Consider the following 26596-nt stretch of genomic DNA (forward strand, 5'->3'; position numbering starts at 1 on the left):
CTACAGCGATCTGTGTAAATGTAAGATGAAATGCAAGGCAGGAATTGTTGAACTAAAAAAAAAAAAAAAAAAATTCATATTTTAGTAATTGACAAAAAGTAGACATGATGTTTGAAGACTGAAGTCCAATTATCCAATAAACACTTTTGCAAAAGGTACAAGTATAACAAAACAAGTGTGCTTTTATTCAAGAATATAACCGTAGATAAAGAAATCCGGTTAGGGTATGATACGGACACTACACAACATGACATGACAGCTTGGGTGGTGCAGCTGTAAGAACTTCCGACTTGTAATCAAGAGGTCGCCGGTTCGATTCAGAGCAAAACCCTTTTGAGTAGTGAGCTGCTCTTCTTGTTACTATTATAGAATAAAAACATACATTTGATTTGAGTCTGTAATAGCTAGTGTAAATTTATGGCTAGCTTTTTTTTTTTTTTTTTTTTAATTCAGTTTTATTCCCTCAGTCATGTTCATGCTCCCCTCAGATGAGGATGAGGGTTCTACATCAGAAAAAGAATAGAAGCCCTCCTCGCAAGAAACATCAACTCACACAACACAGCTGCACCCGGCATAAAGGAGAAAGATGCCACCGTTTGGATGCAGCAAGAGGTTGGGCTTCATCCTGCCAGTGAATCAATTGTTATTTACCTTAAATTTATTTATCTTCCTACAGCGTAAAGTCACAAGTAGACTTCAGAGCTTCCCGTGTTTGATTGACATGGGCATGCTGACAAAGTACATGTGTAATGCCATGAAAAGTGTGACAGCAGCTTCCACCTGCAGCTATAGAGACTACAGTACATGAGTGACTCTCCACGCCAGAGTTTAGATCTGGACGATGTATGTGCCCAGTCCACCTACAGCTATAGACTTCAGTATGCAAGCGCTTCAGGGATTCTAATCTTAATTGAAAAGTAAACATTTACTACTTGATTAAAAATCTTTTAATAGGCTTAATCAATTAACCCTCCAAATACACTTAACATTGTATTAACCCCTTTGACAATTTATAAGCACACTGTCATTGAATGACAGCAGTCTAAAAAACCCATTACTTAGTTTATTTCAAAATTCTGAATATGTTCATAAGCAACCAATACTATCCTGGGTTACAGTCTGCTAGAATGCTTCCAATATCCCTTCCTTGAAAACAAAAAAAAAAAAAACATTCTGATAAACACCCGATTTATATACTTATATAAAAAATAACTAGGAAATGCAACATTTAACAGCATACTAAAGAAGCACATTCCAATCAATTTAATAAAATGTATTTTTGCATTTTGCTTTAAAAAAACTTTACAAATAGTCTGACAGCACATACTCAAATCTAGGTCGGTAAGCACTATAATCAGCTGAAATGTACAAAAATACTCAAACATTTATTTAATTTCCAGTCGTCGTGGAATAAACAACTCTTACATACCCATACAATGTTGTTATTAACACAAGTGTTTTGGTGCAGAGTGAAGCTCTCATCTGAATGACAGGCGCCAATATCTGCATTTAAAGTTGGTATCATTCCATCCTCCAAGTCCAACAGGTTTCCAGTGGCCACTTCTGTTCAAAACAAATACAAGTTAAACCACTGGGAAGAAATCACATTAACAGTCTAGTAGGTTTGTTATAAAAGTTAAGAGCTCACACATTTCTAGCTAGATAAAACAAAGCAATTATTGAAACATGCCAATTCGAGAACAACCACCAATTACTTTCATGGTGCATAGAATTTCTTACTACAGAGGCTCCATGAATGTTTGCGTTAATTTTAAAAGTTTTCAGAAATGAAATGCTTTATTAAATACTAGCTATGTTACCTGTTGGAAGACATGTAATTTAATACATTTAAAAATATCTGATGACTAGCATTAAAATGTTTCCTCTGCATTCATCCTATGCCTTTTTTCAGCATCCTCATGGATCACAACCGGTCTTGGCCTGCACTTTTGATTGCGGTTACAAAGCCTGCTCTTCATTTTATTTTGGAATGTGTTGCTTCCCATCTGTCCAGTTTGATTATCACTAGTGGAAGATGGGTATGCATTACCCACTGTGAAAACATTCATATTTGTGTGAATATTCCCATATTTGAAGGAGACTTAGTTTTCCTCCTACACCTTTCAAGGATATCCTAAGTGTGTGTCAACTTCCCTTGCCTGGTGCTTCCTGTATGGATAATGTTTGACTGAGCAATTGCAATGAAACCGATCAATCAGTTCAGATCCTAACCGACCAATCAGACTGGTTGAAGGGACTGGACACAGACATTAGCGTTTTATTACAGATTTTTAAAAAAAGGGAATAAAGTTAAAAGCTATAGTATTTTGAAATGTGCGAGTGGTAAATGTAGCCACATCAAAATATGCAATCAACTAGTAAGCTCTATAAATATTATTATTAAATAACCTATTACAATGTTATTTGGTTACATGACATCGACACTTGACTGGCATTAAATTGATAATCTTTAGTTCTTTTGAAATTTCAGTAAGAACAATAGGCAGGACAGCAACATTTTTTGGCAAAAGGTACGTTTTTGGAAAGGACTGCACAGATAACACTGCAGAAGATAAACAATTAAGTCAGTGACAAAATTCCCAAAAAATTAGGGGATTTTTATGTTGCAGTTTAAATTTGGGAATCACTGGCTGTCAATGTGGTGGGTGGAGAACAAAAAACTGCTTTTAAAAATAAGTGACATATCACTAGGAGAACTGGAGGGTAAACTTGTATTCAAAAAGTCAGTAAGATTTCAAAACACATGGAGGAACCTCTTACAGGTAACAAATGACCTAAAGGAGATATTGAAATTTTCTGAAGATTTAAACATCTGACTATCAAAATGGCATTCTTCTGTTACTTGCACCATTACCACCAGAAAAACCAAACTCCTAAGATAGTTGGCTATCCGTGTTTTGGTGGTTACTGGAGCAGAGGCCTTTTACTACAAACCTTGTTGTTTCCTGCATTTGAACATAAGCTTCTGGTCAGAATTGAAGGATTTCAAATTTAAGAATATTAAAGACGAGGAAACGAAAATATTTGGTATGAAAATGTTAAACCTGTAAATACAGATTTATGTGGAGACTCTTGGGGAAAACTAAAGGACTGAAAAAGGAATTCAGGTACCCCCCAAGTGTGGACTATAGAATTGTCTTACTCAAAATAAGGTTGGGGAAAACAAACCATAGACAACATATGCAAACAGGATAAACAGCACTGTAGTCATTATCTTTGCTTGTTTAACTGTATGCAATCAATTTTTACAAGGAGAGGTGTGCTTGTTTCAGGTCTATTCAACTGTGGCTTGATCATTAATTTGTAAAAAAAGACAAGCAGAATTTCAAGTTAAGATACAAAGCAGTGCGGAACAGCCAATAAAGTATGAAATGATTTTGATACATTTAAATTGGACAGTGCTCTAACCAACTACTAACTGTTCATAGTGTAACACTATTTCAAAGTAGAAACCAGAATATGGAAGGCAGACCAAGGGCACAATCCTGACAGCTGGCCAGGCATGAACATTCAACTGTTAATAAAATAAGAGCTGTGCCTCATGGCTATAAAATAGGTTACCAGTGACACAAGGCAAGGTCATATATCTCTATTATAAAAAAAATCCTGTAGAGAAACAGCAGAGCGTTGAGACGTGATCTTCACATTAAGATCACAGAAGAGACTTAAAAGACCTGTGAGACTAAAGAGATTAAGGTCCCTGCGTGACGCTCCGTGGCAAAACATGAGACTTTGACCCAGGACCGTCTCGCGATGATGTAGAACATGACATTCTTGCAAGACACGCCCTATTGACAACCAAATAACAACACGGGCAGCAACACACTCAGTCGTGTTTTGGCATTGACCACACACAGATCCAGGGCTCTCAGTGCATATAAAGCGTATAAGGACAATACTTTATAGATGAAACGTAGACTAAGCGAAGAAGCAAGCAGCGCGGAGAAAAGAGACTCAAAAGCGTTGGAGACAAAAAAGAAACAGAATAATCTAGGTGCAAATTCAGAAAATAAGGAAAGTAATTATCAGCCCGGAACAAGTGGAACTGAAAAAAAAGCACGTCCAATTCAGACGTTGGCGCTATACACATGCAGAGCAGGTTAGAGATTATGAAAGCAATGGAATTCGAAAGGCTCAAAAAAAAAAAAAAAAAAAAAAAAAAAGTTGTCACGATACAAGTGTGGAAAAAGTTAAAGAATATGAAAGTAGGAAAATTAGAAAGTATAAAAAAAGATCGCAGTAGTGTAAACAAACTGAACATTATTACTCGAAAAAGGGAAAATCATCACCATGGACCAGGCATCATTGAAACAAAAGCAGGATAAAGCAAGGTCAGAAATAAAAGACAGTAGAAAACAAAGTAAAACGTGTTTAAATGTTAAAAAAACAAGGGGGGCAAACACATGCAGAGCAGGTTAGAGATAGAGATAATGAAAACAGGAATTCAAAAGCCTCAAAAACACACCCATAGGCGCAAAACAGAATATGAAAAATATGTCAAAAACAAAGTAAACATCGCATTAGTGCAAAGACAAATTATTACTCGGACAAATGATGAAAAGGCGAATAGAGATCGAATATATGGATGTAGGTGACATGTCAGAAGTATGTAAATATTGTAAGGCTTTGAAGTTTAAGTCAAGAGAATTTCAAAAACATGTTTTACCTCACATGCATTTATTGGTTACTTTGCAAAAAAAATTATTAACTGCTGATGTGGATTGTTTTGTCTGTTCCAAATAGAGAAACCTATCCTGAATTATGGTACAAAGTCATTAAACACATGTCTCACAGACCTTATTTAAAAGATTCAGCATGTTGGGACTCGAAAGATTCTAAATATTGGTTTTTACAGAAGTTCAGAAATAAAAGTGAAACTAATGAAATAGCAACAATTCAAAAATAAAAATTAAATGTGTATCCGGAAAAACAAAAACGGGGGTTGGCGAGCAAAGCGAGCAGGGGGGCAAAGCCATTGTAAGAATTGAACTTTGCAAGTTAAAGGAATTTAATATTTCCTATACTTTTTGTTGTTGCATTACAGTGGAAAACACCTTCACCAAGACATGAAAATCGGTCCTAAAAAGTCCTGCATCCTCCCAATTGATGAAAATTAAGCTTCCCTATTAACCTCATTCCTAGTGATTAACAGAGCCATGGACTGCCAACTGATATGTTGGCACTTTATATTTAACAAGTTTCTTAGCCTTCAGAATCTTTAACTGTGTTGTCCATGGCAGACAAGTTAGCTCAGTAAAGTTGAATTCAGACAATGTGATCAATGAGGTGGTTTCTTTGACAGGACAGCTCATATTTAAGGATGTGAATACTGATTATCATGGTTGCTATTAGGCAATGATACAAAAATCAAGTCTTCATAACAAACTAAAGTAGCACGCATGACAATGAAGGCTTAAACTTTGAACTGTGCTGTCCCTCATACACTCAAGCAAAAGACCATCTTACTAGAGCATTCTTATACATACATGAAAGCTGCTTTTAGTTAACAGTAGCACTGTTATCTTCAGGAAACTAAAAACACTGATGGTTCCGACAAACTCCTATACATCTTATTGCATTACCAATAAATGTCATTACAACAGTTTAAAAAAAAAAAAAAAAAAAAAAATTTACACAATGTGCAAATTATGTGCTAGCTGCATATACAATGCTGCTTAGCAAGATTACAGGATGAAATTTAGATGGATAATTTCTTCAGGGATTAAATATCTGGAAAGTTTTATTTGCGTTATATAAAGGGTCACCTGCAAAAGGGAATAAAAATAGTTCAGTTTGGTTCTGCTTTCTTTATATCCATCTGTTTCAGCCAATACTACAGCAACCAACACCACAAAAAAAAAACCACACCTGGATAGGGAACTGATCTGTTACAGAGCACACCCTCTTACTCATCACAGGCTACTTTAGGACCACCTACCAACTCTATCATGTGTGCTCCTATGATGTAGCAGGAAACTCGTGTGAATCCAAGAACATATTGATGACTCCACACATACAGTACTTAGGATATAAATAAAAGATTTTGGCATTGATGCAAATAAACTTGACAACAGTTTATATTTTACTATGGACTTTTTTTTTTTTTTTTTTTTTTATAATACTTTAAAGAAAATAAGGTACAGCCTCAGGAAAGGGAAATCCATTCTAAGGTACAGGAACAATTAACACATGTCTACAAAGTTCCATAAACCACACACTAACTCATTATAGGTTTAGTCACAAAACTTTATTCCCCAAGTCAAAACGCAAAAATCATGATAAGCAGCAATGGGGAATTAACTAATAGGAAAATTTTGCTCAATTAGTCACAACTGTTTACAAAGAAAAATTTTACTCTTACGGAATATTTAAAAATTCGTTACACTAAACATTCTTAGTTCATTCTACCCAAATTTGCTTCTGTTTGGAAGTCTGCCATTTTCAAACACTGTCCTGAAAAAGACATTGCAAAAAAAGATCAAAATAAAAATACTGTAACACTGAAAGAAGGATGCTTTTCACCTGGAACTATCCTTTACAAAAATCTGTCGATCCTGGCATGGCTCATCTTATAGAGGTGGGAAAAGAGGAGTAGATATTAACTCGGATCCTATAGGCATAAACTGGCCAGGGTGTTAGACATGGAATTATTGAACAAAGTCAGGAAACAGACAGAAGTGGAGACTTGTTGCAGGATCACAATGAGCTAGAGAAGTAGATTGACATGCAGCCTAACACTAAGAATTAGGTTCAGCTGCTGTCTGTTTTTTTAAATGCCTCCTTCCTGTTTTGTGTTTCCTCACGCAACACCAGACAGATGCTTACATACTACGCTGGGTGAAAACTACAGCACTAGTCTGTAATTACGATTATGCAAAACTATTTTCATGCAACAATTGCAGAACATTTTTTGGTCACGTTTATTTAAAACAAATCATGAAGCAATGTAAAAGACCTTATTTTGGAAGAACCACCTCGCAAAACTCCCCCAACAAAGTGCAGCCTAGAGGCACCTAGTTTGAAAAATATAGATAAATTGGCGACTAGGTGATGATGTGCCCAGAATAGCTATTTCCTACATCCGTAAACTGCATTATAGTTGGTTGGGGAGTTGGTGGTAGGGATATTTCTTATTCTTTATTAACCAACTGTCTAGATTAGGACAGCACTTTTTGGAACTTGATAAGAGTCATTTCAATGTATCAAGTTTTTTTGTTTGTAGCAAGTGCAGTGCCGATAAGATTCACATCTTCAAAAGGGACAGATTTCTTTTTTTCAGTAGGGACCCCAGGAAGGCAACCTGCCTTAGCCCAACTCATACACAGTCACTCAGACACAAACAAAATGGCTTAACCAATAATCAAATTGAATAAACACTAAATGACAAAGTCCTTAAACAATCCAAATGTAGCGGCAATAGATGTGGAATGGAGAAAAATGACAAGCCAGTGAACAGCTTGCTGCAAGTAATATATAAACAATCCTACTGATATTTCTGATGTGGCAAGGGGCGGCGAGATTTGTGAGCGCTCCCTCTCATGAAGAGCGATGCTAAATCCGACTCACTACTCACATTACAAGCAGGCACAAGACGGTCCATACAGGTGCAGTGATCCAGGACAAAGACGACAAGGGGGTGGTATTGTTGACAAGACAGACGAGTGAACTCAGACTCAAACAGACCTCCCTTACAGTCTAGTCGCCTTCCCTTTAAAGCTCCCGCTAGCTCATCTTGTCCCCAGCAGACCCAGCAAATGTCCAATCAGGGCCACTGCCAGAACCTCTGGCAATTGAAGTTCTGCATTCACTTAGCGCTGTTACATGTTTACCTAAATAGTGAAACTATCCCAACATTCTACACTGATTTTTTTTCTTCTTTTTATACAAAAAGTTTAAGGCTCCCAACTGTGTAAAGAGGTGGTCCTGCTATATGGCTCAAGTCTTAAAATGTGCTTAAATTCCACCAATGCTTGAAAAAGATTCATTCTTTAACTTTAAATTTTTTTTAATTTTTATTTTTTTTAACCACTTCAATGGTTAGTTAAATAAAATGCAGATTGGTTTGGCAGAGTCTTACACTCATGAAACAATGCTGGATGTCTTAGTACATTATATGAAAATAAGAGATCTCATGGGATAAGGTCTATAGATAGAAATCTCATACTGTGGCTACATCACCTAGCATGTACTGCAATTTCTTTTGGATCCACAAGATGGACTAAAGAGCTATGAGACTTCCTATGCACATTTAGCAGTCTTTATGCCTACTTTTGCATCCTGCAAGCAGCAAAGTTAGTCCATACTTTACAGTATGCAGAAGAAAAAAAAAAAAAAGCTTTTGTCTAGAAATACAAAAAAAAAAAAAAAAAGTGTGTGGAGTTACATTAAACACAACTTTAGCTTCCTACCTGCATCTTGAATTCATGCTTTTCTGCTGACCATCTAAAGTGGCAGGTTTATAATTTGAAGGGGTAGGTGTCGGAGGTGGGACAGGGGCCTTGCCAAAAAAAAAAATCCACAAAACTGACAGCATTATGCCAACAGAACAACTTTTCATACTCAAACATTTAATGGATTCATAAAACGCTTTATCCTAACCTATTCAAAGTCACTACAGACAGACCAAGAGCAGAAGAAATGGTTAGCTTGAGTTACAAGGCTACAGTTAGTGAATTAAAATGTTAAATAAGAATAGACTAAGAGTTTGGGAAGAAGGCCCATTAAAAAAAAAATGATACATTCAAATAAAGGACTGAAATAATTCTTTGTGAATGTATATACAGTACACCCCCAAAATTCACGGGGGTTATGTTCCTAGAGCACCCACGAATTGTGAAAAACCGTGAATTTTGGATGTGGTTAAAAAAAATGCCTATTTTCATAGTTTAAACCCTAAATATGCCCCCAAAACACTAAATTTAATTTCAAACTCAGCTTAATACATTACCTAAAAATAAAGAATGTAAAGGTAAACCTGTATACTGTACTGCTAGAATATAAAATACAGATGTTACCGCTATATGTACTGTATTTTATGCAAGCGTGTTTTCATTGCCAGAAGCCTTAGACTGTGTAGCTCGTTTCGGCAGCATCTTGGGGCTTTAACCCTTAAACTTCCACATACTTGGTTAATGCATCTCTGGATGCCAAATACTTTTTTGCTGCACTTTAAGTAAAACGTCACAATTAAAGAAAGTGAAATTTTAAATGGAACACTTTCACGCAAAGAGCATCACAATTACTGCACTGATCATTTTACACACTGCTAATGAACTAAAAACGATTTAAAAAAAAAAACTACTGGAACAATATGTACAAAGTGCAACTAACGCCATGGATGAAACTCGGTAAATCACAGCCAACTGCACTTGAACTGGCTGCACGCAAGCAAACAGAGGTAAGCGCCGACGCTAGCAGGCTAGTCGAGTGCAGCGGCTGAATCGCAGAGACAGTGAGGCTGCAGTACTGCAGGGTGTCACGCTTGGGTCGCAGAAACACCGGAGACTGTAGAGACAGGAACTTTATTCAAACACTTCGAACAAACATGTCTCTTTCAGAAGTAAAACGAGCTCAGTATGCAGTTAGTTATCGATTAAAGAATAGACAATCATCATTGGGGAGCACAACCCCCAACAGGAGCAGAGAATGTCTGGGGGAGGAGAGAGAAACAAAGCAATCAGCCAAAAAGGGCAGGTGCTGTTCAGGCTTTTAAGTAAATGGAAAACACAAGAACAATCAGCTAGAGATGTATCACAGTCAATCAGCAGCAGGGAGAACTGAATAACGCTGTAACGGTTCGGTGATGCCAAAATTCTCACCGTCGAGAAGACAGATTTATTTTTATGGTGGAGATTCCAGGGACGCACCCAGCTTTGACCTGACCTACGTGCACTCACAAACAGACAAAACCAAAGCAAACCGGTAATCAAACAGCAAATAAAGAATGTAAAGAAAACAAATGAAATTAAAAAAAAAACGATATCACCCCGTTCCCCTTACTGCTATTACACATTAAATACAACAAAGCACAAACAAAAAACACAGTAAATCATGAAGTTAATGAAAAACAGCAACGGATGAAATGTAATGATGAAAATAGATAGTCCAGAGATCCGTACGTTGAATGGGAATGTAACGATATTCCTACCAGTAGTTCCTTAAACGGTAAAGACAGGTGGACGGGTTCAGGAGCACTCCTTTCTTTGCAGGATGGCCATGAATCCAGTTACAGTCCTCATGTACACAGGCAGACGGCAGACAATCCAGACGCACGAAACGATCCAAGACAAAAATTAATAAGTACAGGTAACCCAACAGAAGGCAGACAGGAACTTGAAACACATTAAAAAAAACTTTTTTTTTTTTTTTTGCTTTTGGTCACCGGCCCCCCTTTTTAAAAGCCGCGCTGACATGCTTTGACCTCAACAGCCCCAGCACCTCAGCAGAAGACCAATGAGGTCCACTGCAGGGAGTTGCAGTTTCAAATTCTATTGGCTACTTTCACCATCCCAAGTTCTCTCTACAGTACAGTATTGCCACTATAAAAGCCATAAAAATTGCGGAGGATATTTGCGGTTTCTGCTAACCATTATTAGTTCGGTTCCAAGGAAAAATCTGCGAATGACTGAGGCCGCAAACTCTGAACCGTGACTTTGCGGGGGTCTACCGTACTGTAAAAACAGATGCATAAACAGATAAAGTAATAAGGACAGGGTGATTTGGGTTGTTATCGCTTTTTCCAACAAAGTGAACTTCATGTAAGACGTTCAGAGCACTTTTTCCACATTACACATACTTTGAGTGAACATATACAGTCAAGGGCTAAATACAGTTTAGCTAAGTTACTGTATACCTGAAGCTCTTCAAATGCATATATCTAAAAATCTTATAAATCATACTATAATGTATTTCTGTATGCAGAATAAGTAGAGGCAAATTTAATTAAACAAGATAAATAAGACATGAAGCTATGTGTGTTTTATTAGACCATTTATCTTTATAAGCAAAAAAAAAAAAAAAAACACACAACCTTGCCAGTAGCAGTTACACACTACCGCCAACAAGGCTGATAAGAATGTTGCAGTCGACTAAACAAACAGTGCAAATAACTTACCACTAGCAGCCCTTAAAACATCTGAAAACTAATTTTTTTTTTTTTTTTTAAACAAAAGATATATACATATTTCACACACACAAAAAACAAAAAAAACCACACATTGGCTAATTATGATTCATTTTCATGTGTTAGAATCTCATGTTTTGTTACATACCAATCTAGGGTGAGGTATGGAGGTTCTGTGTCAGGAAGACTTGCATATACACCTTTTTTTACACTTTAATAAGTATCGTTATGGAGTGACATTCCCATCTGTACACTGAACAGATATTGAACAATTCTGGAAGTCCTTTTGCTTCCCTTTCTACAAAGAAAGTGGTCCTCTGTAAAATGTTTCACATATTCATTGCTTATTCATGCTCTTAACAGTGGGCCCCGCTCAAGACTGAGCAACTTCTTTTGGTAGAGGCAGCAAGACATTATTTTTGAAGGAACGTGAACAGTCTGAGCAGATGTGGCTGCTTTGTATTCATTTTTGCTGAATTTGAAATATCTTCACTGTCACTTATATTTTAGAGACCTTAATTCAGGTGTAATAAAGGGTTATGGTCTTCCAAGGCAGTTTTTTTTTTGGCACAACACTAGAAACGGTCTGATCATTACATTAGACAATGAAATCTATGGTGCATTAGAAAGCTTAGAGTGTAAGCACAACTTTGATGACCTAGATTGGTCTATCCAGGTAGCATCAGTGATGCCTATGCGGTGTTTAGAGTTAAGTGCTTGCTGCACATATATTCATCATACCTTTTTTTTAAATTAAGATTTTACTCACTACTGGCTGACCACTGCTATAAAAAAAACACCCACACAAAAAAACCACCAAATGCCACATGCACATAAAAACAGCTCACCATAGTGAGACAGTTAACCACCCATTATCATAGGCATGTGATTGGGGTGGGTGGGGGGAGACTTCAAAGTCACTGTCATAAGTTAAAACACAACTACTTTATTCATAGCTAACATTAATTACAAACAATCCCTTATCTGGAATCATTACTAAATGTGACATGTTAAAAGGTTTCAAGAGTCATCAGATCAGTTATTATACTCGACTCAATTTAATAGTAGCCACCGACTAATAAGATCGCTAGCTACCACATTCCCTAAATACCACGTACCATACATGCCACAGAGTGCTTCAAAACATGCCAACTTTCGTTATTTATCCAATATTTTATCATCTCACTTTTAAAATCAGTGTCCTATATACTGCTGGTTCTATGGCAACTATTATATTTAGGTGGGTTTCTGCTTCTATAGCAGCCCTTATACTCCGATGGATCCAAACAAATTCTGAAGACTGACTCAGAAGTATTCTCCATCCACACTTTTTAGGTGCCCTCATTTCATTTTCAATTTGATAGGCTACAGACTGGTAAAATTCAAGTGTTACATCTGTCAGAACCTGTTTAACAGCTTGTCTCCAACAAGAAGTCCCCACAATACTATAAAAGCTCCAAGTTGTAAATAGTTCACTATTTTGCACAAGACAGATCTTACACTTACCGATCCAATTATTGAGATTCACTTTATCCTCCTTGTGGATAAAGTTCCAGTCATCGGGCGGTTCAACATGATGTGATAATTAAAACATGATTAGTAAAGGTTTATAATGTATTTCAACATAACCAATAAAATGCATTCGGTATGTTTTTTGTGTCTTCAATGCATCAAGAGCCTGAAGTATAACTAAATTGTAATATCTAAACTTGGAGCTTGTTGTTAGTTCAAGAGACAATCCATTTATTTATTTTCTAAATATAGGACGGAAGTTGTCATTTCTTCCACTTCATTTCTAGAAGAACTTAGTTATTTCTGATTATTCTTATTTCTTTTTTTACTGGAATATTACTGGAAATGGTGTTTGAAGCTAAAGTCAACCCCTTAAGTTGCACTTAATTTTATGAATGTTCCTTTTTTAGGCCTACATCTAGTGCCTTAGATCAGAATGCATCAGGAATGACAGATTTTTAAAGGATAATTTTTTTTTTTTTCTATCTGTGTCTCTTTCTAGGTATAATATAAAATTGTGTTTTGTGATTAAAGTACAGTGATACTTCACCACAGTCATTTTATTAAGTTTTACAACCAATTTTGCAGATATTGCCATTAACAGGCATTATCAATCCAAGTTCCAAACTGCATATAAAATAGGGTTACAAACATCAGTAGAAACAGAACTCATTTCTAAGCCATGGGCCACTTTTTCTGTTTCACCTTCATTTACACTTTGCTACAAAAGCCTTGAAGCTGCATATTCTCTTGAATATATATGCTTGTTACTCAATACTTCAACTCAAGTTTTACTTTATAAGCGGTCATCCAACTTTATGATTTTTATTTCTGGGTGCATTGACAGACTGAGAAGATTGTTCCTCCCCCAAACTATGCGACTCTTCAATTCCACCCGGGGGGGGGGGGGGGGGGGGGGTAAACGTTAACATTATACAAAGTTATTGTCTGTTTTTACCTGCATTATCATCAATCTTTAATATTGTTTTTTGTATCAGTATGCTAGTATGTGAATTTCCCCTTGGAATCAATAAAGTATCTATGTTTCTGGAACTCTTATTCTTATAGAGCCTTTAGGTTTGAACTTTCAGGATCAGTTTTTCCAGTACAAAAAAAATCTTTGCTGTTGCCCAAGAACTGAACATATGCTACATAGCAAATGTCACTGCAAACATATTACATATCTCTATGTTTAAAGATCAATAGTTTGTTAAAACATTGGCATGCAAGTTAGTCCAACGTCAAAGGTAGATAGAAAAAAAACACAACTAAGGTGTATTTATATAAAACAAAAAAACACCATATGATCAAAGTCAGGCATACCCACCCCTCATTTTCAAGTGTATAAGGTTGATTTGACAGGCAGGCTTTTTGCTCCGTATAAACAGTGGAGTGGTTTCAGTTTTCAAACACTACCAAAACTATTTTATCCTGTTGATCACAAGATAAGGTAGAACCAATGTGAAGGTTTCAAGGTTTTCCTTTGCTTGTCACCAATTTTGATTTGTAAATATTTCAATCAAATCACACACTTTTCCTGCAATAAGGTCTGTAAACTGAGTATTGTTAGACTTTGTACCACCTGCAAATTGACATGCCTACCGTGGTGAACTCCACAACAAAAGAACTTGCAAATCCAATGGCAATCTGACATCTATCTGCTAAGCAGCATTTAAAGTGCCCAAAGTAAATGCAATGCATGTACAATGTATCTGAATACAACTGGGATACAAGTGCTTAGTGTAAACAAGGTGGGTGTGTATTTAATCAAGTGGTTCAAATTGATAAATACCCATCAGCACCTATTGTTGATATCCCTGATCGGCACAAGCCTAGGCCATAATACAAAAATGTTAAATTTTAAATTAAAAACTATTGTATGACCCAGTTTCATATTGAAATTCATTCAACAAAAAAACAAATAAAAAAAAATGTAAAAACGATTAACTGTGTATGCAGGTGCCACCCTTTGCACCCAAAATGCTTTATGTTCTGCAACTCAGATGGATTCAATACCAGGTATTTACATCTCTTAATCTGACAATAAGTACTGCTTCCATCTTAGTCACTCAGTCATGGTACCACTAAGCAAAAACAGCTCAAGATAGGCCTTTTCTGTTCATTCTTCCAAGCAGACTGAACCATATCTCACACTGGGTAATATTCTTAAATGTGTAAGTTCACTTATTACATACAGTTCACACACAAGTCTATAGTCAAAGACATTACCTTTAAAACAAATACACAACCCGAAAATCTCATTTCCTGCTTCTTATTTCATGTTGAGACTTGTATGCTTTGTGAGAGATCATATATTTAATGTTTAAATACAGTGGAACCTCAGGTCACGACCGTAATTCATTCCAAAACTCTGGTCGTAACCCGAAGTAATTTCCCCCATAGGATTGTATGTAAATACAATTAATCCGTTCCAGACCGTACTTACTGTATGTAATTTTTTTTTTTTTTTTTTTTAAAAAGATTTTTTAAGCACAAAAATAGTTAATTATACCATAGAATGCACAGTGTAATAGTAAATTAAATGTAAGAACATTTAACAACACTGAGAAAACCTTGAACAGAGAAAAGTAACATTGCAACAATGCATCCTACGAACCGATTGCTATAAACAGAAGTGGAAGTTAAAATCCAATAGAAAAAAGTCTTCATTAAATACAATGAGGTTAAAACAATGCTCGAATCAGTCTCTTTAAAAACAAGCCCGGTGCATTCTTTAACTGCCTTCTCAGCCTTACGCAGCCAGCACTCGCTCGCTCTGCACAGGGAGAGACTGAACACGTGCGGAAATCGTCAGCGTACCAACTGGAAGGGAAACTGGCTTGTTCGTCGCCTGAGTGATGCAAAAGTTTGGCGAACTTTTTGGTCGTAACCCGATTTGTACATGGTCCGAGACGTTCGTGACCCGAGGTTCCATTCTATGTTCAAAAGTTCATTTTTAGCATACTGAAAAAATTGTTTACTGGAGATCCATACAGCATGAACAATTTTATTCAGCATAAGAGCATCAGGTTTAAAAACCACTAAGTCACCTTAAAAAAAAAAAAAAAAAAAAAGTCTCTCTCACACACAGTTTACAGAATGGCTGGCATTACTTCCAGTCAAACTACAATTCCCACAACAATTCAATGTAACAATTTAAGTCACCTGAAAAGGCTAATAAAAGTATATTAAAAATATAAAACTACAAAAGATGAAAGTACCAGTGAAAGGGAAAAAACTCCATCTCAAATGAATATGGCGTAACTATTCCAAACCATAGCGAGTTCAATTTTAAGACCATATACACCTATGTAATAGAAACAAAAAAGGGCCATACCTCCTCCCCTCAGACTTGCTAGGCTAGCTGAGCTTTCTGACTGGGAACTGCTGGCCACTTCACCATCAGATCCAGACTTCAGTCTTTTTTCTTTCTCTTAAAAAAATAAAAAATATTTGTCAAGCAGAGGCGAGTGATAAACAAGTTCCATAAGGTTTATGTAAACAGTATTTTCTTAGATTTTAATCATATACAGCTCTGCTCAACATGCTGTCCTGGGACTACTTACCCAAATGCCTTCTGAAGAAGAGAGCATTAACACCTTAATGCTGATTTGTCATGGTTAGGTAATTAGGGATTATAAATTAATGTCCTGCTTTGCCATGTGTGCATTAAAGCAAATCATGTTAACTTTCTACTTTTTTCTAGGGTCAGGACAGAGATTCTGAAGCTACCAATTACTCTTTGGCATGTCCCTCCAATATCAGAACAAAAACCTATTGATTTCCAAAATCAAAAGGTTGAACCCCTTTCAGATCCCAAACTCTGAATATTCAAGTATCTCTAAAAGAATTGAGGTCCATGAAGACATGACCACACAGACGGCACATGATCTGCAGATCTGAAGATAAACATCTATGACTGAGTGTGCATTTGTTCTGATTAACATGAATATGACAATTTCATCTGTGTACGTGTGGAAAGTACAACATGACCATTATAGAATACTAACAAAAATAGATCTTTTTTTTTTTTTTCTTTCTTCAATATAACACAAGAGTTTGGCCTATGAGACCTTAATAACAACTTGGAGAAATGCACCATGTGATGCAGTGCTCAGGTAAGCTGGTTCAAAGCTCTGCGTGACTGGTGCAGAACAAATTAATAACTAACATACCTATATGAAATCCTGCATGTAAAACAAAATCATTTTGATTTTCTCACCAAATGTGACTTATCCAGGCAGGTTAAAAGGCAATTCAAGAAAGAGTCTGAACATGATTCTGACAAAAACCACCACACAGACTGTAAAAATATTTAATACAGTAAAAGGGAAAACCGCATCATAACCTAGAAGTTTTAGAACTTGCAGTGCCTCCACACACTTAGTGTCTCAGGTAATGTCCTGGTCACCATAGCCCAAGTTTCTCTGGCTTGCTAGCTGCATGAAGCTTCCTTAGTGCCATGGTTATTCCAGTAGAAATAACCCAAAAGATTTTTTTTTTTTTTTTGTTTGTTTTTTTTAATTAAACCAAAAAAAAATGACAAACATGCAAACACAAAATCATCAACATAAATACAGTATAAAAGTTATGTCCAGTGTCTCCTGCTACACTGATACAGATTTAGCACACATCCTTCGTGGGATAGGTTTTCAGTTGGTCACTAACAAAACATCCTATGTTGCAACCTGAACAGCTTCTGCTGCTTGCCCAAGACAGGAGAGAACTTGACAAAAGATGGCTCAATTATATTGCATAGCATATAGTACGCTTAACATTTAGGTCATTTCAGCGTCAACCTTTACATAAAGCAAGCAGATAAACAACCATGTCAAAATATTCAAGCACCACTAGTAAGTTACTAAAGGGTCTTGATATACATGCAGATCTCTGTAGCTACATTTTGCAGCATATTTCGAGAACAACCTTTAGAATTTTCACACATACCAAGGCCCATCCTTGCCAGTCCATTTTTTAAAAGCATAATTTTCCTCAAAAAGGTGTGGTGGGAAAAATGAGGTCCTTCAAATCTTAGCAATATAAGAATGAAGGCAACATACCTTCTTTGGCTGCTTGCCAAAACTCGAATGCCACTCTGAATGCCTGTGCCACAGTGAGTGTTACTGCCTGAGCCTGAAAACAGAAGGAACAAAGTTAAATTCTGCCTTTTCAGCATAAAAGCTTATTCAGGCATTTACCAACTAAACTTGTACAGGTACATCTCAAATTAGAAAATCGAAAAGTTAATTTCAGTAATTCAATTTAAAAAGTGAAACTAATATATAGATTCGTTACATATGGAGTGAAATTTCAAGAGTTTATTTCTTTTCATTTTGCTGATTATGGCTTATAGGTAATGAAAACTCAAAATTCAGTATCTCAGAAAATTAGAATATTACATAAGACCAATACAAAAAAATAAATAAACAAATACTGTGCACTCAATACTTGGTCGGGGCTACTTTTGCATGAATTACTGCATCAATGTGGTGTGGCATGGAGGAGATCTGCCTGTGGTACTGCCGAGGTGTTATGGAAGCCCAGGATGCTTTGATAGCAGCCTTTGGCTCGTCTGCATTTTTGGGTCTGGTCTCTCATCTTCCTCTTGACAATACCCTATAGATTCTCTATGGGTTTAGGTCAGGAGAGTTTACTGGCCAATCAAGCACAGTAATACCATGCTCATTAAACCAGGTATTGATACTTTTGGCAGTGCAGGCAGGTGCCAAGTACTGCTGGAAAATGAAATCAGTATCTCCATAAAGCTTGTCAGCAAAGGGAAGCATGAAGTGCCCTAAAATTTCCTAGTAGACTGCTGTGCAGTCTTTGGACTTGATAAAACAGTGGACCAACACCAGCAGATGACATGGCTCCCTAAATCATTAGACTATGGAAACTTCATACTGAACCTCAAGCAAATTGGATTCTGCGTCTCTCCACTCTTCCTCCAGACTCTGATCTTGATTTCCAAATGAAATGCAAAATTTACTTTCATCTGGAAAAAGAGGACTTTGGACCACTGAGCAACAGTCAGTTTTCTCATTAGCCCAGGTAAACCAGTTGTAGCCCATGTCCTGGATACGTCCGTGTGTGGTGCTCTTGAAGCACCGACTCCAGCCGTGATCCACTCCTTGTGAATCTCCCCCAAATTCTTCAGTGGGCTGTGCTTAACAATCCTCTCAAGGCTGTTATACCTGTTGCTTGTGCACCTTTTTCTGCCCCATCTTTTCCATCCACTTAACTTTCCATTAATATGCTTGGATACAGCACTCTGAACAGGCAGCTTTTTCAGCAATGATGTTTTGTGGCTTACCCTACTTGTGGAGGGTGTCAATGACTATTTTCTGGACAACTGTCAAGTCAGTAGTCTTCCCCATGATTGTGTGGCATACTGAACCAGACAGAGACCATTTAAAGGCACAACTTTCAAGGTGTTTTGGGTTAATTATATGAGCAGAGTGTGACACCACGAGTCTACAATATTGAACTTTTCACAATATTCTAATTTTCTGATATACTGAATTTTGGGTTTTCATTAGCTATAAGCCATAATCAGCAAAATGAAAAAAAAAAAATAAACGCTTGAAATGTATCACTGAGTAATGAATCTATGAGTTTCACTTTTTGAATTGAATTACCGAAATAAAATTAACTTTGATGATATTCTAAATTTATTGAGATGCACCTGTACAGCAAAAACTCAGACATGCTGTCCATTGTTCTAGCACCCTACTCTCAAAATCTAGATCCATTTTTCTTAAATAAAACCAGTAATACTACACTCGCTTCTTGTAAAATACTGAAAAGCAAAAACTACAATTTAAAAAATGGTGTATTGAGTAGATATTAGAAATTATTTATAAATCAGTGGTTCCCAAACTTTTGATTCTCGACACCCTTGCTGAATCTAGGTTTTCCCAAGGTACAAAGTCAAATTCTAATTTGCGAATTAACCCTTTAAAAAAATTATTGGCTAAGTAAAAATAAAACACGTATTTAAGGTCACAAAAAAAAAAATTGTAATTCAACTAATCCAAATAATTAGTGGGATTGTGGCGTAGTGGGTCCGCGGCTGTGAAGGATTGGTGGCTTAAAAATAATCCATTCGCCATGTCAGTCTCTGCAGACGCGATCGTGCAGCTGCGGGGAGTTGATGGAATAATTGGGGCGAGTCACACCTGTACGTGAGGGGGTGATCGTTCTCAATTGCTTAAATCGGCTTCGTGTGGTGCACGATTGAGATACTGCACCCATGGAGCCATAAAAGAATGGGCCAGCACAGAAAGAGGGGGGGGGGGAAGCAAAAAGGCTTGGAGAGCGAGAGTGTGGCATTGGGGCAAAACAAAGAGGATGAGCCAGCCAGAATGAATGAGAGAAGTCCGAGCTGTGAAGAGTCCCGGAACAAGTGAAGGATCTGCGCTTATTGGATGGATCATGCCCACTGAATGGGAAAGTGGGTACGATCATGAACGAGTCCACCCTAGGGATCTGAGGGATGAAGTGCATCAGGGGCTTTGCTTCGAATAAGTGCCTGTAATCCTCCATAACAGTCGGACATGGAACAAGCACCATTAGTACAGACTCCAATGCACTTAGTCCACTCCAAATTTTTGGATAGAAAAGTATCAAGGATCTCAAACAAGTCTTGAAGTCTTGAGCTTTAGCACCAGCAGTGATACTTTTACAAAACAGAAGGTCTTCTACAATGTTACTAACAATTATAAAAACAGTACAGAGCAAATCAAGTGAGCATCATCACCATCATCTGTGACCTCATCCAGCTGCAAATTCCTTCCTTTTTATCTTTTGAATTAATTGATCATTGTGGTCCTCTGCTATGTGCTATATTCTGCGACTGATGGTTTTATTGGACAAAGGCACTTTTGAAAGTAGCTTCCCAGCAAACTCACCAATCGTAATGTTCACCAGATCTACAGCAGCCAGTAGAAGGAGTTCTGTGATGGTAGGAGACTTCTTACATTTTGCGATGCTATGTGCCACCTTGTAAGATGCTAGCAATGTATTGCTTGGTATAGATGCCTTCTTATAAAAACTACCTTTTTGTTGATTTAACTCAAAGTCATGAGATTTATTAACCATGGTGGGATGATTGGTTTCTAAATGGCGTTTCAACTTACTTGGTAGCATGCACTCTGGTGCCAAAACTTTCATACACAGTACATACTGCAGCCTCTCTTCACCAATGACTTCTGTCAATGTAAAACTATAGTCCAAATAACTCCTCATATTTTCAATATTTGCACTTCTTCACACCTTAATTGACTATCCTACTGGTTGACGGTGTACCCTCTTTTTCACTCTAATACTTATTACTGTTTACTAAAAACTACATACAAATAAAAAATACATACAAGAAATACTTCATAAACTTCACTTGATTTAATCACAACAATATACAGTTTATACAATCTCCAAAAACTAACACTAAGACCACGCAAAACCAACAGCTATTTATATACAAACACAAAATGCGCAGTGGTAGTGCTTCTGCTTTGCAGTAAGGAGACTGTGGAAGATTGTGGGTTCGCTTCCCGGTTCCTCCCTGTGTGGATAGCGCTTTGAGTATTGAGAAAAGCGCTATATAAATGTAATGAATTATTATTATTATTATTATTATTATTAAAATACCGAGAAAGTTCGACAAACTACTAAAACAAATCAAGAAACATAATTGTTCAATATATTAATTTGATTAGTCTTTTATGGTTCTTTAATGTACATAATATAAAAATATAATAAATTGCCTTGCAGCTTACTCTTGAAATATCCATCCCCCTACCCGAGTATACAAGAGTTTAAGGGAGACCACTCAATTTTTTTTCTGGCACTTTTTTTCTTCAATTTGCACTACACTACACAGTGAAGTATCAATAGATGCTCACTATGCAAAAACAAAAATGACTAGCTTTCCTCATGATGTAATGAACACCAATGAGCAGTCTGGGGTATGATCACCACGAAATATTAATTGATCACTACTAAACAGACACATGAACAAGCATTTCACCCCCTGTGAAGTTTCAGGAGCACAGCTGCATGGTTCTTCCAAATTGCTGCTGGGGAAGGGGAACGAGCAGCATAACAGCTCAGTGGCATATCAAAAGTGTTGCACTGCACCCGGAATAAAGGCTGCTAAGTTTTGAATATTAGTTGGTGTTTCTCCATACTCGCAGTAAAGGTTTGCAAAAAATAGTGACTCACCAAACTTTACTGTACTCTATGACAGACATGGCCAAATAGAGAAGTCCTAAATAGAGCCTACGTCAGCACGTGACTGTATTGTTACCATGGCAAATATTGGTTAAGAACATCGTTAACAGCAGAGAAAATAAATTTAGTAGCCATGACACACTTAACTAATGGCATTTAAGTTTATTAAAAAAAAAATGTATATTGCATTTGCTCTAACTTACACATTTAAAAACTAATGCTTACATTTTCTGGTGATAGTTAATTTTCTGTCCTTTCATAATAAAATATTGTCAATATTTTGAAATTAGCACAAGATGATTTCCTGTATACAAAAAGCCCTACACAGCCACTCAAATTACATACATAAGGTTAGTAAACTGCTGACAACACTTCAAACAAAACACGTCACAAGACATTTAAATATCAAACCCAACCAGTAAAATCAATGGCAGCATCAATTATAGTTAAGTTAAAAATACTTTAGCTCGGTTTCTGTAAAAGTTTTTATAAAATGTTCTGGACCATCTGTCTTAGCTCTGCACTTTTCACTTGAAATAACATTTCTCTCACATTTCATACATGGCAGAAGCAAGCTATCCTGCCATCAAGCACACAGACAGCTTGAATTTCTCATTTAAGTACATTTGATAAGTCAGATCTTTATTCATTCTGGATAGATCAGATGCAATTGTTGATTAAATGTACTGTACCAATGTACAAATAGCAAGGAAGTATACACAACAATGCATTTATTAAATTTCCGAAGAAAACAAAGATGGATTTAAATATAGGGGAAATCTAATCATTTTAAAACACATTCTGCCAAAAGATCACTGCCCTCCTGTAGGAATGGTTGAAACGTAAAGCCTAATACAGATCCTAATTGTACATAAAAAAAAAAAAAAAAAAAAAAGGCCCGAGGACAAAATCACCCACACTGAACTGGTATTAAACACTGGACACCGTTTCACATCTGTTTAATTTGCAGGCATGACTAGTCTTATACTTAACTGCTTATGATCATACACAAATTCTGCAAGTTACATAAATAATGCCAGACACAGCTGGTGGTACATTTTACAATACTAGGGGTAGGATAAAAATTATACAAAAAATATTGAAACATAATGGAAGCTTTGCAAAACAGTTACTGTACACTGAATAAGCATTTTTCTTGTGGGTCTTTTGTAGTGTTAAAAAGGTGCTGGCACACGTAAATAGTTTTAATTTCAAAAAGGACAAATGCTACATGAGCAGAGTTAAGCATGGGTTTAAAATCTGTATTCAAATCCACCTGCACATGCCGAAATCCCTGCCCTAATTCCACTGAACTATCATTCCCATTACCACTTTAAACTTGCCTACTTTTATTTTTTGCGGTTGTCATACCAACTTGATACATCGTTAACACTTGGCCAATTTGTGAAAACATATACTAACAATCTCTTAATCCTACTCTGTGTCATGGGGGCTGCAACCTACCTTGACAGCACTGGGCACAAAGCAAGAGTTAATCTTGGACAGGGTGCAAAAGCAGTGTAGGGCACACTCACGTACAAACTCCGCACAGGACAGAACTCTTACGGAATTTTTGTTTTTAAAAAGAGGGGTGAAGGCTGGCTCCTTGGAGATTAACCAATTAAAGAAACCAGACAGACAGTCAACCTTATTACCACTCTAGTATTACTAGAAAAGCAGCAGTCAAAACAATTTCAGATAATTAAGTTTAACATTTTATTTAAAACAGCATTTTAAAATTTGAAAATTCTAATTACATGTCTCTGAAGGCTTCATAGAAAATACATTTTGATTAAACAAAAATCTAATTAGACATCAAATTGCAGATATTAAAATAACTGGCTCAGATAAAACATGAACAGGTCAATACTTAAATGCCCCATCTGCCCAATTTGTTGTCAACTTTATAGATGCTGGATTTCTTTAAGCTTAAGCTCTGACATTATCTGCAAAGCTTACTACAAAGAATATGTTTATTTTAATTTGTGATGTATATAAAAGTACTAGTAGAGATTTACTAGAGCTTGTACAAATTTTCATCCTAACTAGTGCTTTAGGCTAGAGGGGTTCTTAAAACACATGAATATTACCGAGAGAAAAGTGGAAATTTGTTTCATTAACAATCACTCAAAGCAGGAAAGAGATTCCAGAGATATATGCAAGTGTGAATGGTTAGTGTGAGCTTTAGTAAAGCCAAGAAAATGTCTTTGTGACTGGTTCAGCTTTGACTCATGTTAACAGGTAAGGAAAAAAAATGGTTAAAAAAAATTTAAAATCAATGCAGTCTATCTAAAATATTTTTTTTTTCTTTTTACATCCTTTGAAATACATTTATTTATTTATTATTTTTTAAATATGGACAACAGGATAAATCTTGTAAAATAATCCAGTGAACAGTCTAGCATGAAATGTTTCATCCTACTGATTTGACACCATGCTTTATTGTCAAGGGCTCTGCACTACAGACTGCCTCAACACTATTTTCTGGTGTTCTTATGCAGTTCTGAAATGGTCCAATGCATCTGAAGTGAATTGCAGGTAGTGAGGGTTGGCAGCTGTTGGACAGCATTTGTTGCAGTAGGACGGGCTGTTCGAACAGAATGAGATACTACACAATTATATGACAACTAACCACAAATGTGTCCACAGTTCAAGAAACACTGCTTTAGACAATCAGAAGTGTTATTTTAGCCCTGCATGCACATAGTTTACAGTAAGTGTTCAAGTTTTCCAAAACAGAGAAACCCCTTACCTTGGCCATCAGTAATAAAGTACTTACCACTTTTCTTTTGGTGCAAAGGAAAGCATGACATTCCAGAGTTTCATTGTGTTGGCTTTGTGCTATATATGCAAACACTTTATCATGCATCTTGTCAGCAGTACAGTATGATATCCTGGTGGGGGAAGCATAAATCACTGCTTAAGTCAGAAACAGTGCTTTAAAACTAAAGGTTATAATTCATGGAAAACTCATTTCAGAGTTTTAAAGGTCTGGGTAGAGAGAGAGAAAAATATAAAGTTTGCATGGTAACAATTATGAAAATGTTTCCATGAAGATGGAAATTTCACCTCAGATACTTTATAAAAAATACCCTCTTTTAATCAGGTTTAAATTAAGATTAGCCATTTAAAATTCGGCTTTGCAGCAAAAGGCAAATTTTTCAGAATATAACACCGAGTTACCATGATGGAAAACCCAAGTTTATTCGCCTTTCTATTTTGTCTACATTAATTCATTTCTTTAAAAGACTGGATTCAAAAATTTCCAACTTGTTAACATTCAAGACCTAATTCCCACAGACCACATCTGTGCTGTGGTAACAAACTGGACTTCTCAGCTACGTTACTTTATTTTTTTAAATTAATTTTTAAAAATATTGCATAGGTAGCTAACATGTCCTAGCAGCAACATATTACATACTCTCATGATTAATGCAGGAGATGCAGTCAAAAATTTGCCATTTAAGAGTGAAATGTAGCTTACTGCAAAATGTTTAAGGGCAAAATCTAAAGAACACTTTTAGCAAAAGCCAATTTATGATAGTTATATAAAAAGCTGCATAAAAAGAACCTTAATGGTTTAGATTACTTAAAAGTTTATTCAATTACACTTGGTATACACAAGACTTGTACTAAAGCATTGTTTTTAAAAGACTTCAAGAAGGTTGAAAATATGCTACTAATTTAAATTAAAAGTGTCCTTGCATCAACAAGCAAGTTATATTGCCTTTGTAAAGTTAAACTTTGTTAAAGCACTGCCAGCAGGTAGATAGAAGCACAAGTTCTTCCTCTAATATACAATCCCAACATTCTGCCCCTTCAGTTAATTTGTGAGCATCTGAACAGAGATACACGGTTCAGGCTTTTCTTCTAGTACTGAATTTAGTATTTTACTCTGGTTTATCGTCTTTTATTCTATTTAATGCTTTGTACATAGTGTATTTATTGCTTTTAGTGTTCTATGCAGATATTTGCATCCAATATTATACATACCCTGCTGCTCTTTGAGGTCCTGAAATGCCTTAAGCAAGGGAGAGGTGCTATATAAATAAAATCGTTAAAATTTATTATAATTACAGATAAACATCTTTCCCCAAGGAAGGATGCATGTATAAAATTCTGTTCTTGGCAACTTGTGAACACTGGGTAAGCATCACCACCAGTTTAATGACCTTTCCCCAGGTTTGGCTTGTTGCCCCTAAATCAGTTTTCTTCTCGCCACAATCCTAGACATAACTTTAGAGTGAGATACATTCTTTTCACCACTTATGAGATCATCTCCAACTACATCTTTAATATTCCCCTCTATCAGCATATTGGGGTATCTTTTCACCCGATTATTCTCTGCCTATTGCACCACACACTTAAACTACTTTATTCTCTTTACCATACTACCTACTCATCACTGCCACACCTCAGGTTTCTCTGAACCTGGAATTCATCTTTCTCACTCTGAAAATTCATACATCCACCCAAATCATCTGTTCTTGCCACCTTTGCTTCATTAGCCATGACTCACTCCTATATAGTCACCCTATATAATCACCTCTACTATACATACAAAATTCATATGTCACCCATTCCCAACTTAAGTGTTACACAAAACCAATTCCATTGTATCAGAATCCTCTCACCCTCAACATTCCTGATACCTAAGGTAAAGCCTATACTCCAAACTCCATAATTATTAGTGCTGGCTCCAGCATTTCA

At 36.4% G+C, this 26596-nt stretch overlaps 1 protein-coding gene across 2 annotated transcripts in view; it reads right to left on the reverse strand.

Moving 5' to 3' along the window:
* The window catches only part of ldlrap1b (low density lipoprotein receptor adaptor protein 1b), a 77921-nt gene that overhangs the window by 10205 nt on the left and 41120 nt on the right, over positions 1 to 26596 (reverse strand). For both annotated transcript variants that reach the window (XM_051918749.1, XM_051918748.1), the window contains exons 4-7: positions 24666 to 24780; positions 17716 to 17788; positions 15993 to 16088; positions 1430 to 1563 (exon numbers count right to left, since the gene is read on the reverse strand). In XM_051918749.1, coding sequence (XP_051774709.1) covers positions 1430 to 1563; positions 15993 to 16088; positions 17716 to 17788; positions 24666 to 24780 — 418 coding nt within the window. The remainder of the gene's footprint in view (positions 1 to 1429; positions 1564 to 15992; positions 16089 to 17715; positions 17789 to 24665; positions 24781 to 26596) is intronic.

The sequence above is a fragment of the Erpetoichthys calabaricus genome, chromosome 14, assembly GCF_900747795.2.
Source record: "Erpetoichthys calabaricus chromosome 14, fErpCal1.3, whole genome shotgun sequence".
In the NCBI taxonomy this organism is placed as follows: domain Eukaryota; kingdom Metazoa; phylum Chordata; class Cladistia; order Polypteriformes; family Polypteridae; genus Erpetoichthys; species Erpetoichthys calabaricus.